At 40.6% G+C, this 13,526-nt stretch overlaps 1 protein-coding gene across 1 annotated transcript in view; it reads left to right on the top strand.

The window, feature by feature from the left end:
• ZCCHC24 (zinc finger CCHC-type containing 24) overlaps nucleotides 1-12,094 on the top strand; it is a 116,617-nt gene extending 104,523 nt beyond the window's left edge. The window contains exon 4 of the mRNA XM_050898813.1: nucleotides 8,490-12,094. Coding sequence (XP_050754770.1) covers nucleotides 8,490-8,603 — 114 coding nt within the window. The 3' untranslated portion in view covers nucleotides 8,604-12,094. The remainder of the gene's footprint in view (nucleotides 1-8,489) is intronic.
• The last annotated feature ends 1,432 nt before the right edge of the window (nucleotides 12,095-13,526 follow it).

The raw sequence follows: 13,526 nt of genomic DNA, 5'->3' as shown, positions 1-13,526 counted from the left end.
TTGAAACTATATTGCAAGTGAGAAAAAGCAAGGACCTCTTTTTTTGTGGAAGCATATACATGGAAGGAAAGCTAAGCAATTTTCTTTCACTAACTTACATGAGACAATCTCAAAGCTTCCAAGGTCTCTGGTTCCTTGCCTCTGTTTAGACAGCTTGCGTAGACAACTGCACCAAAATCCAGGCTGAGCAATGAAGTCATTTATCACATGCATGGAAGTACAGTCTTGAGGGTGAGAGAAATTACAAGACCATTGATTTATAACACAAGTTTATAAATATTTACCTTGTTCTTCTAAATTCTTTCCATTGTTTATGTTACTCTTCAAAGGGTCACAAGAATTTGCTCAAGAGGTATCCCATCCACACTATACAAGAGGCATTATAGACTTGGGAATATGTACATTTTGTAGTAAAGAAGGTTTACAAGTAGTCCCTTGGGCAGAGTTGCCCCTCATGGCAGGGCTAGAGGAGTCTAATCTGCATAGTAGCATTAAAGTCAAAGACATAGTGTGGAAAGGTCACAGTCTACAGTGCTTCCGTAAGCTGTGCTTGCCTTTGAGCCATATACATAGTGTTTTCCGGGGAATAATCCCAGCATGTGCAGTGCAGGTTTCCACAGCTGACCCCCATCACTATGTTTCCATGCCATTCCCTAAGGACACCATAACTCAGGATGTGGAAGAGCTTTTCTCTTCTTATCTATCCATGTGTTCATGTCCCACCAGTAGGTATTGCAGCTATTTGAGATCTTCCAGACAAGAGTGCATTTCAACTAGGCTTCCAGATATAAATAACTTGCAGCCAGTCACTAGTGCTCTTTCCCAAAATTTGAACTTACAACCTCAAGTTGAAAGATTTTACATCCTGTTGTCACTGCCTCACCTCCATCTGCTTCTATTTCTTAGTGTTACTATCGTCATTCTTTCTAGTCTTTTTCGTTCTTCCAGAGGTGCCCTGTGGTGCTTCAGCAATAGCCAGACAGTAAAGAAAACAGCATCAGTTCATGCACAGAGCCAGCAGCAAAGGAGAGCTAACAGGCTGCATGAGGTCAGCGCTGCCTCTTGACAGAGCCTAGTGTTTGCTAATCCATACATGGTTTTTGTCCAAGCATCCAGCTCCACGCCAGACTCTCTCTAAACATTTATCAACATTTGTCTGTGTGGTGTTATTCTGCACCATTTTGGAAAATATGCTCTACCCAGTCACCAATACTCTTACACTAATGACTGTATTTTGTAAAGGCACAGTGAAAGATATTTAATTAAAAGTCCAGTATTTCTAGTTTGAGGTTTAAAGCACAAAAAATCTTATTGTGCACATAAGATTGTTTTAGTAGGTTTTTTTAATTAGCACTGCTACACCACCTTAACATTTTCTGTATATAATTCCTATTTATTCTTTAGATTGATTACTTTGTTGGCACCTACCATAGGAGAGTGCTCATTCATGTTTGAGTTCTTATGCACTTCTAGAAGTTTTTAGCAATCACTTCCCCATCCCCCCCAGTGCATTAGTGGATGTCCTCAGCTAATTATGTGCACCTACTGCCTTTATTATATGGGATCAGAGTATTTTCACTCATCTGAATCTTCCATTAGGCAGTTTTTCCAACTTAAACAACTCATCTAAGAAAAGACACTGCCTCTCCCTAGAAGCCATGTTTCTCCTCTTCTCCAACTCTTGTGGAGTTCATTTTAACTTCATTCAAGAAAAAGAAATCAATATTGCTGTTTTGTAGTGTCTATTCTTTCACTGCAAAGTCACCACACTATGCGATGTGATCATAGTACAAGTAATCCATAAATGGATTTTTTTTTTTAATTTAACAAAAGCCAGATGAACTGACCAGACAGAAGTTTGACCTCCAAGCTCAGAGAGTATTTACCTCTAGTGAAATAAATGACTTCTACTTCCAAACAATTTTGTCAATATTTCTTCTCTGCAATGTGTTGGAATTAATCATCTCCTTTTCTTACTCCTTGCCCTACCATTTGGTAAACATACCTTTTTCTCTGTTAGGTCACAAAGATGTCTTGAACATTATTAAAAAAATTAATGGTCATTTTATCAGCAGATGAAAATCACTGTTGGTTCCTCAACATTAACTATCCTTATGTCAAGTTACAAGAGCCTCCAAAACTACAAAAATTACTTAACTGCAAACAACTCAGACCATGTCTAAAACCAGTCAGGTGCCACATTCCCCTGGTGAGGGCATATTATAAAAAGTCTCCATTCACAATAGTACATACAGCATGAAAACTCATACCAGGTCAGATCAACCTCCCCTGTTCCACGTCTGATCCTGGACAGTAGAGGACACTTACAGGAAGGTGTGGATATAGACAAGACACAGCAACCACCTCCGAGAATACTTTCCCATCCTCTGGTATGGCCAAGTGAGTATCTCTGCATTCCCCCAGTTTCTCACCAAATAGATCAACCTCTGTAGAGTCTATTCAATAGCTGAAATATAACCACATGGGCCACCAAGCCTTGCTCCATCACCCTGAATATTGGAGATTAGGATGCTTTTGTCCAATTTAGGAGAAAAAAAATTGAAATCCTTCTTTCAGGATTGCTTGATATTCATTGCAGTGAATTAGGAGTTTATTCTCAATTGCCAGGCTTGCTCTTTTCTTCAGTCCTCATCTCCACCTCTGTATTTCATCTTCCCCAGTTGCTTTCCTCAATCTATGGACTTTTCAGTCCTGTAGGGCTTGTCCACATTGTCTCACAAGGGATGGTTCGTGCCCGAGTACTCCCACGTAACTGGCTCAGGCAATAATATCAGAGTACTGAAGATGATAATCTCCACTCTGGATAGCTCTGGGGTAGCCATTCAAGCACTTATGCTGGGTCTGTGAATGGCTTGTACAGCTATGCTCAAATCTTGATTTCCTATGCATACCTTTCATTAGTGGGTCCCTGGAGAGGAGAGCAGCCACACTTCCCTGCCACCTGCTCTTTGTTCCTGGAGGCTCGTTTCACTCCAGGAAATGATCCCGTGCCAATTCCCCAGAAGGAATGTCTCAATTCAGCCCTGTGCTCTTACTCCACATACCCTATCTGTGAGAATGAGCTTTTAATCTCTCTGGGGCAGGAAAAGTCTTCTCAGCAATTTTACAGCTGTGTATATACTTCAGAGTGCTCTATAAATACAGCTCTAAATCTCTGTGTTTAAGAGAGATGGTGGAGCATGTATTACAAGAAGTAACACGAGCTTGATAGCAGGGCTGCTGCCATTCATTCCCCAACTCATCCATGGAGCGGGGAATCAGGTGGCTCTTGCACCTGAGCTGCAAAACTGCTCCTCATCCCAAGGAAGCTCTGCATGCATTTTTCTTTTCATGACTAAATTGTGCCACTGTGTTCCTCCTTTTGCGTTTCCACCACATCCCTCAAGTGGTAAACCTCCCTGTGGGAGTGCTTACAGGAATTCACAGGACATGGGGCAAAAATTGGAGGCCCGTCGAGCTCAAGCCTTACTGAGGAGTAGGAGATCAAAGAACTACCCCGACAAAGCTGCTCTATGGCTATTCCAAAAGTAGTTTCCTGGGTAGTTACTTTAGCTACTCTAAACATAAACAGACATCTCAGATGGGACTTAAACCTATCTTTTATTCTTCCAAGGAATTTGGATTTTGTAGTTGTTTATGCTCCTTCTTACCCTGCTCCAGCAACGGAGCCAGTTGTTATAGCCATTCACTGGCATTCTTGGCACTGTAACAGCCCCAGTGCCAAGCTTTGAATTCTCATTTTCTTCCCCTGCCCGCTACAGCGGCAACATCTGCGCCTGTGGTTGCTTCCTGGCTGGCCTCTTATCAAGGCTTCTTCTCTGACTTTGTGGCTAACTCCAGTGCTGTTTGTGATGACAGCTGTTGCACTGGTGCAGAACCAGCCATCTGGTGACTGACTTGTCCTCTTGGACACTTTTTTCTTCCAGCTGTCAGGAATTTACTGTTGGACTGGAAATAATTTGGTATGTAAATACATTCTTCATGATATCCAAGCTATTACTTCCATGGGCAATGCAGCGGTCCCATCACAATTCCTGTACCCGGGTGCATCCACAGCCACCTCTCTTCTCTCAGTATGGGGAGTGATGGGTCTGATCACTCAAGCCCAATAAACTTTTCAGCAGTTTCAGGCCTACAAGTATGATCTTTTGACTCTTTAGATTTAATAAACCCTCCCCAGCATGCCCATACTTGTGTGCTCCAGCAGTGGGAATACAGATCACCCCAGACTGCTGCTTCTCTGAACTCTAAAGAGAGATTTTCACCATTTAGCTCATGCGGTTATCATTCATTCCTAGCTGGCCTGTCCCAGAGGCATGCTGCTGACAGAGGCTGCTTGCTCTCTCTGAGCTTCATGGCTCTGATCAGCAGCCTTCTTATCACTGCCTCTCGGATCCACAGCGACAATGGAGGGCCTCGCTAATGTCCCTGTTCCCCCCCAGGCAGACAGAAAAGAAGAGGGTCTGCTGCTCAAGAATGCACATTGCATTTCATCCTTTTTCCCCAGTGCATAATTTTTTATTGGACTGAAAATTTACAAATTCATGATAGCATGCGTGTCTTGAAGGAGGCATAGCTAGCTATGGCTCCTTTAGACTGTTAACCTAACAATTATCCTGACAGCTATAGTTGTAGAATCCGTTTCTATTCACATATCTAATCTGTCATTTAATCATCTCATTTGCTCCATTAAGACTTGAGGTAATGAGTCCAGAAAGTTATTTAAGTGTTTTCTTACATTTGAATTTCGATGCGATCCTTTATCCATCAGTGGTGCAATCAAGTTGTTCCATTCTACAGCAAAAAATTTTCAATCTTCTAAATACAACCATAAGCAGCCGCATTATTCCATTCTGCTTCTTAGTGGAAACAGTTTTCCTCAAGGATGTCCTAGTGACGTTTTCTCTGACACCTAACACTTCATAAGGGTGAGCTTCTTGTTTTGAGGGGTTTGGGTTTTTAACTGACTTGTGGGGAATGCAGTGTTCATTCAGTACATGTAAACTGGGACAGCAATAGTTCACAATCAAAAGTTAATTTGCAGGGTAGGAATTGCTATATAAATTTAAATTTATTTCAGCTTCATTCCCCTGAGGCAACAGCTTTAGTCACTACCACCAAACGCTTTCCTGGTGGAGCTGCACAAGATTATTTCCACCCAGCAACTACCAGGAGAAAATTAAAGAAAGACACACAAAAATTAAGAATGTAAGAGTACCCATTCCTGTAGTTTTTACTGAAAATATGGACTGACAAATCCTGGGTGCTTGCATTTAAAAAAAGACAATGAAAATTTAAGTGTTCTATTTAAACTCTCCATTTAATGGAAAAAAGCATACCTTTCCCAGAGAAACATAGCAGGATTTTCTGTTGTTTTACAAACTCCATTTCACCACTTTCTAAGGAAAGGAATTATGTGTTCAGCCAAATAGCCTGTCCCCTTCTCCACACCCTCTCCAAATGCACAGCTGAGTTTTCATGCTACCGGCCTCTCAGCAGCAGCACAGAACTCTTGCAGCCTCCTCAGCTATTCAGATCTTCTGCATAATTCAGGCAATCCCCCAAATTAATACAGTGTGCAGCAGTTCAACCCTGCAGCCGCATCCCTCTCGCACCGGTATCTTCTCCTTCCCCTCTGCTTCCACCACGCCAAAGCTGGTGAGAATTGTCCAAGGTCAGCTGGTGCCAAGGAAGTCCAACCTTGATGGACACACAGCTCTTTGGCTAACGTCCTACCCTTTTAGCATGGTGTAAGAAAGGTTGCAAGGGTGTAAGGTTATTGCTTTAAAGTCCTCCACAATTAGTAACAGACAAATAGCACCAGGACAAGAACAGTTGCTTCTCGGGGTGTTTGAAGAGGTTTTTTTGCCTTACAAGAAACACATGAAGAGAAAACAGCAAATGGAGATAAGCTGGGACTTCATTTTATGCAAAAGTTGGATTGAAATGGTTTTAGGACACAAACCACACAAGCACACTACCAATTTCGAAGCCTCAGCCCTCCACCGCCTCACCAGAAACGTAGCCCAGGCTCTGCTCGGCTCTGCTCCTTCCAGCTGGCCCTTGGCAACCTGCTTTCCTGCGTTCGTAACCCCTCTCTCCCCAGCCTCTGTGTCGTAACACACTGGTAACAATAACATTTCTGAAATCAAAATGCTTTGCAGGCCAAAAAGCTGAGCTCAATCAACGCAGGGGGAAAGCAAACCACGGAGAACTATTGTTTCTGAAAACCGTCCAAAAACTCTTGGCGCTTCAAGGCATTCCCAATGTCCTTTGCACTATTTCCAGGAAAAATGATTCCCAAGGCCTTGCGTATTAAAAAAAAATCTGGCTTATATCAATAAACACGATAACTGCTGTATTTTTTCTCTTTAATCAGAGCACAGCTAGCATGTAGAAGCAATCAGAGCTGAGTCGAATAGCCTGTTTTAAGTGTAGCATTTCAAAACTCTCAGATTCTCAGTTGTGGGGCATAAATTAACTCCTGGAACTCCTGAACCTGAGCATCATCTTTGATTACATTTACGTAACGCAAATTCTTGAAGAAAATTTGTGGGCAGATCTTGGTGGAATAAGTGGCAGAAAAGGCAGAAAGGCTGTTTTTCCTGACCTAATAAACTTACTCAATTTGTCTGTGTTGTAGCAGAAGCACTGCCTGCACTAGCGGTTGGGTTGCAAGCCTAGAAACAGGATTGCTGGTTCTGATCTCAAATCCTAACATACTGACTTCCAACAAGTCATTCAAAGCTCAGTGGGGTTGCAGGGGGAGATTAAAGGATTTAGAGGAGGTGAGGTGTCCATCTACCTTCTGTATCCCCTACCTGATATAGGGAATCCAATTTGCAATTAAATTGTAAATGAAGTTAGACTCAAAGACATATAATATGTGGCCCGGGACAGACGAAACTTCAGGCAATATCATGGGCAAGAGCACTGAATCAGTAACAAACCATTGGTAATCACCACTGAATTACTCCCATATATTGTTTTTACTAGCTGTGCAATATAATAAGTGTTGCACTTACAATCCAATACAACCAAGCAAGAATTTGCAGACTTCCCTTGTTCAGGATAAGAGAATATATTTTGTCTCATTTTAGCTATTCAGAGAGCTGAGAAACCCTTCTATTCTCTGGATTATGAGCTGGTCTTGCAGTGTTACATAGCCAAAAAAACACTTTGAATGTCTCTGTTCTTCTTATCCACAGGGTCTCAGGCGAGTGGCTTTGGGTTGAAGAAGTTATAAATGAAAACTTAGATGATCTGGTGTACTTTAAGATTTTACAGATAAAGGAAAGTCTTTAGGATTTAGGAAAGGTGTGAAAAGACAAATGGCCATAATTTTGTAATTTATATTTTTCCACCCCCTGCTCCAAGAATCATATTTTGAAGAGATAAGCAAAGGTCTAGTATCCCTGTGAGAACAGTGAGAAGCTTATGGCTTGTTTTCAGATTTCACACCACATGCTGTCTACCACAGTCCCATAGAACAACCACTGTCTTCATGGGAAGGCACTGTGCAATGAAATATACTTTCAGGTACATTTCACAAAACCAGAGAAATTATGGGTTAGGAAATTTTGTTTGTTTTTTCAAACAAATAGTGCACTTTACGATGTTCTACCACACATCTCTCTCACCTCTCTACCTATTAGACTTTCCAAACATTTAACTTTACTGCAATATTTAACGTGGGTATTTTATTTTCAGAATGATTGTGAAACCCTTTACACGTCATGGGAAATGAAAGAACAAAGATCTACTAAAAACAAAGCAGGTTCATTCCCTTGTTTAGCTGAATATACCTCCAACCCTGTGATTTAACAAATATTATTAAAAATACATAGTCAATTTATTACTCAGGTTCAGGGCAAAAGGTTGTGTTGTGAGGTTGGGGTTTTTTGTTTGGTTTGGGTTTTTTTTTTTTATTAATAGCTTTGCAGCTGCTCTACTTCAAAAATTTCAGCCTCAGAAATATGGGACTGAGTATTGGGAAAACCTCATTTAGCTATGTAATATCTGTGCGTGGTTAAGACAGTTTTCTTGTTGTAGCAGCTAATCCTAACATTGGTAACCCCTGCTGGCATTGCTGGGTAATGGGGATTCCCATGCTTGAGGTATTAATGCCTTTAGGACATCTCAGTTACTGGAGCCAAAAGAATAAACTCTTCTGTGTTACTGCTTTAATAAATATAGTACCCAATTCGGTCTTTTGGTAATTTGTCTACAACAAAGTTACCACCACCACCACCTTTATGAAGAAGAATGACATTAAGTTGTGAGGCCACTGAACCAATGCAGAGCTGAAGAGCTGAAAAAATATTTCATCCCTTCAGGAAAGAAACACAGTACCTTTATAATTACTAGGAGAAAGCTCAGTTAAGCATAAAAGTATGCTTCACATGCATAATAAAGAGTAAGAGTGACAAAACCTTGGATCTAATCTGATTTCCTTCCCTTCACTGCAGAGACCCCTGGAAAAGCCGGACGGCCTGGATGTTTCGGATCAGAGCAAAGAACATCCCCAGCATCTGTGTGAGAAGTGCAAAGTTTTGGGCTACTACTGCCGCCGTGTGCAATAAACCTTCGAAGTGGCCTCTTCCCGTCCCCATCATCCTTAAAGATCCTCTGGCAGCATGCGATCAACAGCAACACAACAAATCAAGATAAAAGCTAAAATAATTGCCAATATTGCCTATCTAATAATATGCCTTACCATTAATAGAATGTAACATTTCTCCTGTGCATGTGCACACATGCAACAGGTATTTACAGGACTATGATTTGTATACATACATATATATGTACACACACATATATAAAGCGTTACTGATAGTGTTCACAACAGAACCGCAGTTGCAGGTTCTGCTGATTGTTTACACAGACCCTATATCATGGCCAGGTGAAATGAAGTACTATTCAATAGGCAAGGTATAATATTCACAAGAATATATGTTACATGTATGGCTTTTGCAGAGGTTAAATAACTGTGGGGCCACTAATTGCAAGCACTCGCCCACAACATGAACGTTATTCCTATTATATGACAAGACAAAGGAAGATGAAACAAGCCACAGCATAAGAGAAGGAAAATTATTGTTTTCCCAGTTTTAGAAAGTCTGAGAGTTTTGTGCTGCTGATTTCTTGGACTTTTTCTATTTGTTACCACCACTTGGGCAGGGCTTAGGCAAAATCATTTTTGCAGGATGTGGCAAAAAAAGTGAATAATTGTTTGAGGGTGTGGGTTGGGTAGAAAGGGAATGCCATAATGGGACCCAGAGCATCAGGAAGGATTCCAAGAGGTTTTTGGAGGAGACAAAATTGGCTTGCTTGTCCAACTAACAGATCCTTCTCTTGTCATATAATCCCACTGAAATGGTCCCTGTATGTATATGGGTTGTTCATTAGGCCACAAGCACACTAAATTTACTGTGAATAAGAGGGGATAAGAATACTTAACACTGTCCCCTAAACCCTTAATTAAAAGATTAGCCAAACTTACTATTTATAATAGTTTTAAAGCCACTTTCTGGAAACATTTTTATGTCCTGTTTTCTACTGTACAAACTTGTTATAATATAAAACTTGTTAGCCATAGGGGTGTTTTGAGGCATGGAGAACACTCTGTATAACCTTCCCTCTTTATGTCTTCCTGAAGCACCTACATACCTGAGGAGAAATGTAGGAGTTCTATTTCGTTGTCCCATTTCAGGTAGAACTTTGTGCAGGGGCATCCTGCTGCAAAGAAGTATTTCATCAGGGATTGGGAAATATCATGGACTGAAAGTACCTCGAGACAGTATCCTGTTTGTATGTCTACATAAGAGTACATTGGCAAAAGGACACAACAAGCAATTCACTTGCAGCATTCACTAAAAAAAAATTACAGGGATAATGTTTGTTTGGGGTTTTTTTTAATCAACAATTTCTATTTTTATGAAGTTTCCTTTAAAGAGATTGACTTGTGTGAATGATACTTAGTGGAAATACTTTAAATCCTAAATAACTTGATATGAATTAAATTTGTTTTGAGGATTAATTCCATAATGCTAAGACAGAGGGGTTTTTATGCCAAGTGATAGCAGGATGTTACCAGTATGTACATTCAAGCTCTTGTAAAGCAAATTGAAAACTTACAGTGAGCGTTCGTATAGGAAATGTGAAGCTCTTTACAGCTTTGCTCTAGGGTGAAACTTTTGCCATTTCCCTGCTTTGCTATAAGAAGGGCAAAATTGTTTCTGCTTATTCTGGTGGTAGAGTCATGTACATATCTTGCAAACTTCATTATTTATGGGTAGCCCAAGTGACCCAGCCTACTGGTTGGAGCAATGGATAAACATTGGGACTCCTGGCTTCTGACCACAGCTCTTCCATTAGCTCCCTGATTTTGGGCAAGTCACAAGATCCTTCTGGACCTCAGTTTCCCCCACTGCAAAATGGCGATAATAATACTTTAGTACACCTACCTCACAAGAGAGTTGTGAGGCTTACTTAATATCTGTAAGTGTTTTGATGTCACTGGGTGAAAGTGCTACATAATGCTAAAATGGTATTAACTAAATTAATCACTTCGAAACTAGTTTTGCCCAGTTGGCAATTCCATCAACTAAAATAGCTGAAAATAATATTATTGGAAGTTAACACTAACAACAGTTCAGTTGCCTCAGTGAAGATATGCAGTTTTAGCATTTTCAAATGGAAACACATTCTTTTGCACAGACTCAGAAATTACCTTAGAGGCAAATTTTCTAAACAAAGATACTAATCTGCCCATACAAATGAGAATAAGAAAATACACAAGCAAATCTAGGGGTGGATTTTCAAAGCTTGACCTGTAGTGTTAATCTTGACAGTTTGTTTCAAGCACGAGTAATTTTGAGAGAGCTGCATACTAAACCAGATCTATTTTTTCCTCATGAGCACTTAATAGTACATGAACACAAAAATCACCTTGATGCTTCACATCCAGCTAAAGGACACGTAGAGAAACTCCCTTAGATGAAGATAAGGGAAAACGTTATTTTATTTTCTCCCTGAAACCAAGATGTTGCTATCAACCATTTTTTTCTGTGTTGAAATAATTTCCATCTTACGATAACCACTAGATCAGTAAAATAGCACATCCCTTGATATAGCTACATCAATATACAGCACACCACCAGGTTCTGAACAAAGGCCAACTAAAGGACACTGTTATATGCAATTGTTGCTATTTTCATGACAGTGCCCTGTTAAAAATTGTTTATCCAGTTCAACACTGCATGGCAATGCCTTTAGCTTATGGATTTTTAGGTTGTACTAAAAATATACGTGATCGACTTTAACACTTTAATGTCTATAGGTGTAGAATAATAATTCTTAAAAGCATACTTATGAGAGTTCAGTATTTATATCATTGATATTTTCCTAGGCAACAGACATATAAAGTATTTAAGTAATATTTAGCATATTTGAAATAAAGAGGAGGAGAACAGATTTTCCCCTGCACTCACGTTGGGAAAAAGCAGATCAAGAACAAAACACGCGGAAAAGCAAGAAGCAACACTGCCGTAGTTTGTACTGCCCAACTCAGAGGCTGCAAATCCATTCTGGTGCGGGATGCAGATGCAATCAGGCCCTAGGCACCCCAGGGCTGGAAGCAGCCTGCTTGCCTTGCCATCCCTGCCAAAAGTGGGGTGCGGAAGGAGAGTGACCGGGGGTCCCCGAGGAGTGGCCACAACCCTCCACTCCCCTGCAGCCGTAGGGCTGGACTGCCGCTTCCCCCAGCCGTGTGGGGGCATCCCCTTGTTTTCTGTCCTCCCTGCACAGGGCTGAAACCTCGTCTCCCTAATGAGCTGGTGCCTGGGGAAGGCGGCAGCGCCAGGCTCGCACGAGGGGAGCGTTCCTCTGTCCCTCCCTGTGTGAGGTTTGCTCGTAGGATTGTAGCGTTCAGCCCTGGGCATTTGCTCCCCACTCGTCTGTATACAGTTGTGGGTTGCTGGAAAAACACACCCGCGTAAGTAATGTACAATAGCTTATGACCATTGGCTTTTAGTTAATGGCATAGAAAGGAAATCTTTGAATTTTTATTTCAAAAAAAAAAAAAAAAAAAGATTGATTACGAAATGTAGATTTCTTCTATTCCCCCCCTCCAAAGGTAATTCACCTATAGACCCAACTAACTCTTTCCAAATTGGAAAAACCTTAACCATTCAGATTCGACTGGAAAGAAGATGAGCTGATTTACATATTAGATTTTTCTGAACGCTTTCTGATGTTCTCTTTAACCAGCTCTGCATTTAGAACATCAGCTAGTAATCCTTGAAGGCATTTTTAGACAGTCTTACCAGAAGTGAAGCAAGCATCAGTAAAAAGAGTTTTAGATCAATACAGGCCTCCCTAAATTGAGTATTCTTTAGGGCTGTACCTGAGAGAAATTTGGCTCTGTGCATTTATTTGGCAAACTGGATTTTTAACCTCAGATGCTTGCTGTTGCCTGCCTGCCTACCAATCCATCCAGCACATACTCCCCCCCGTCCCTCCCCCCCCCCTTTTCCTGCTCTTTGGAGATTTTTAAACTTTCATTTATTTCTTAAAAAAAACCCACAAAACCCTAAACACAATTTGTTTCCTCAGTCGGTCAGAACATTTCACACGGAATTTGTCCTTGGCATCGGCACTGCTCTGGAGAACAGTATCAGTGATTTGAAATGTGTGGTGTAGGTTTTTAGCTGCTTTAACTTGATGCGGCTCCAATGAAGTTGTTACAAATACTTCATTTAATGATGATGAAGAAAAATCCCTGTAGTTTAAAAGATGGCCCCATTTTAGCCAGTTTCTACTGCTGCTACCACAGATGTAAAATGATGCCACACAAGCAAAGTTTGAGGCCTTTTTGTCTCAAAGTTGCTTTTTAATTTCAGATAAATACACAAGAGTATATATTATTTCTGAAAATAGGTGTATTTTGAAGTTCCCCATTATATGGGACTTAGTTTGTAAACTAAAAATGTGAAGTTATGTATGTCTGAGAGAAGCCTTATACTGAGAAGTATTCTCTACATTTTACCTTTTTGTATAACGTGAAATTTAGATTATACATGGGTTGCATACCTGCGACACTCTAGCAGTTATTCCAAAAATAAAACTACTTAAAACATTAAAAGTCAAGAGCTTTTGGATATGTCAGACTTCGTAGATTAGTTCTTTGTCCTGCAGTCACGTAGGATATTTTTTTTCCTAGTATGGACCCTAGGAGTCGTCCACTGAACAGTATGCAATAAATCGTCAACATGTGTTTTTCAAGTTAAGTGAATTGACATACATTTTCCACTTGCCTTTGCCAACATATTTTAAAATGCGATGGAACTATCCCCATACAGAAATCATTCTTTAAGATATCACTCCACTCTTGATTGGGCTTCAACTCGTATCTCTTTCCTATCTGCAAAACCACTGCTGTCCGTTCAGTTTGCTATATTGCTGAAGTGCTCAGAGGGCTATTTGAGATCTTAGATATAGGGATG

This window comes from Gymnogyps californianus, chromosome 6 (genome assembly GCF_018139145.2).
Source record: "Gymnogyps californianus isolate 813 chromosome 6, ASM1813914v2, whole genome shotgun sequence".
NCBI classification, from domain to species: Eukaryota; Metazoa; Chordata; class Aves; order Accipitriformes; family Cathartidae; genus Gymnogyps; species Gymnogyps californianus.
Note: the sequence above shows the minus strand (reverse complement) of the source record. Positions and strands in the feature narration are given on the sequence as shown.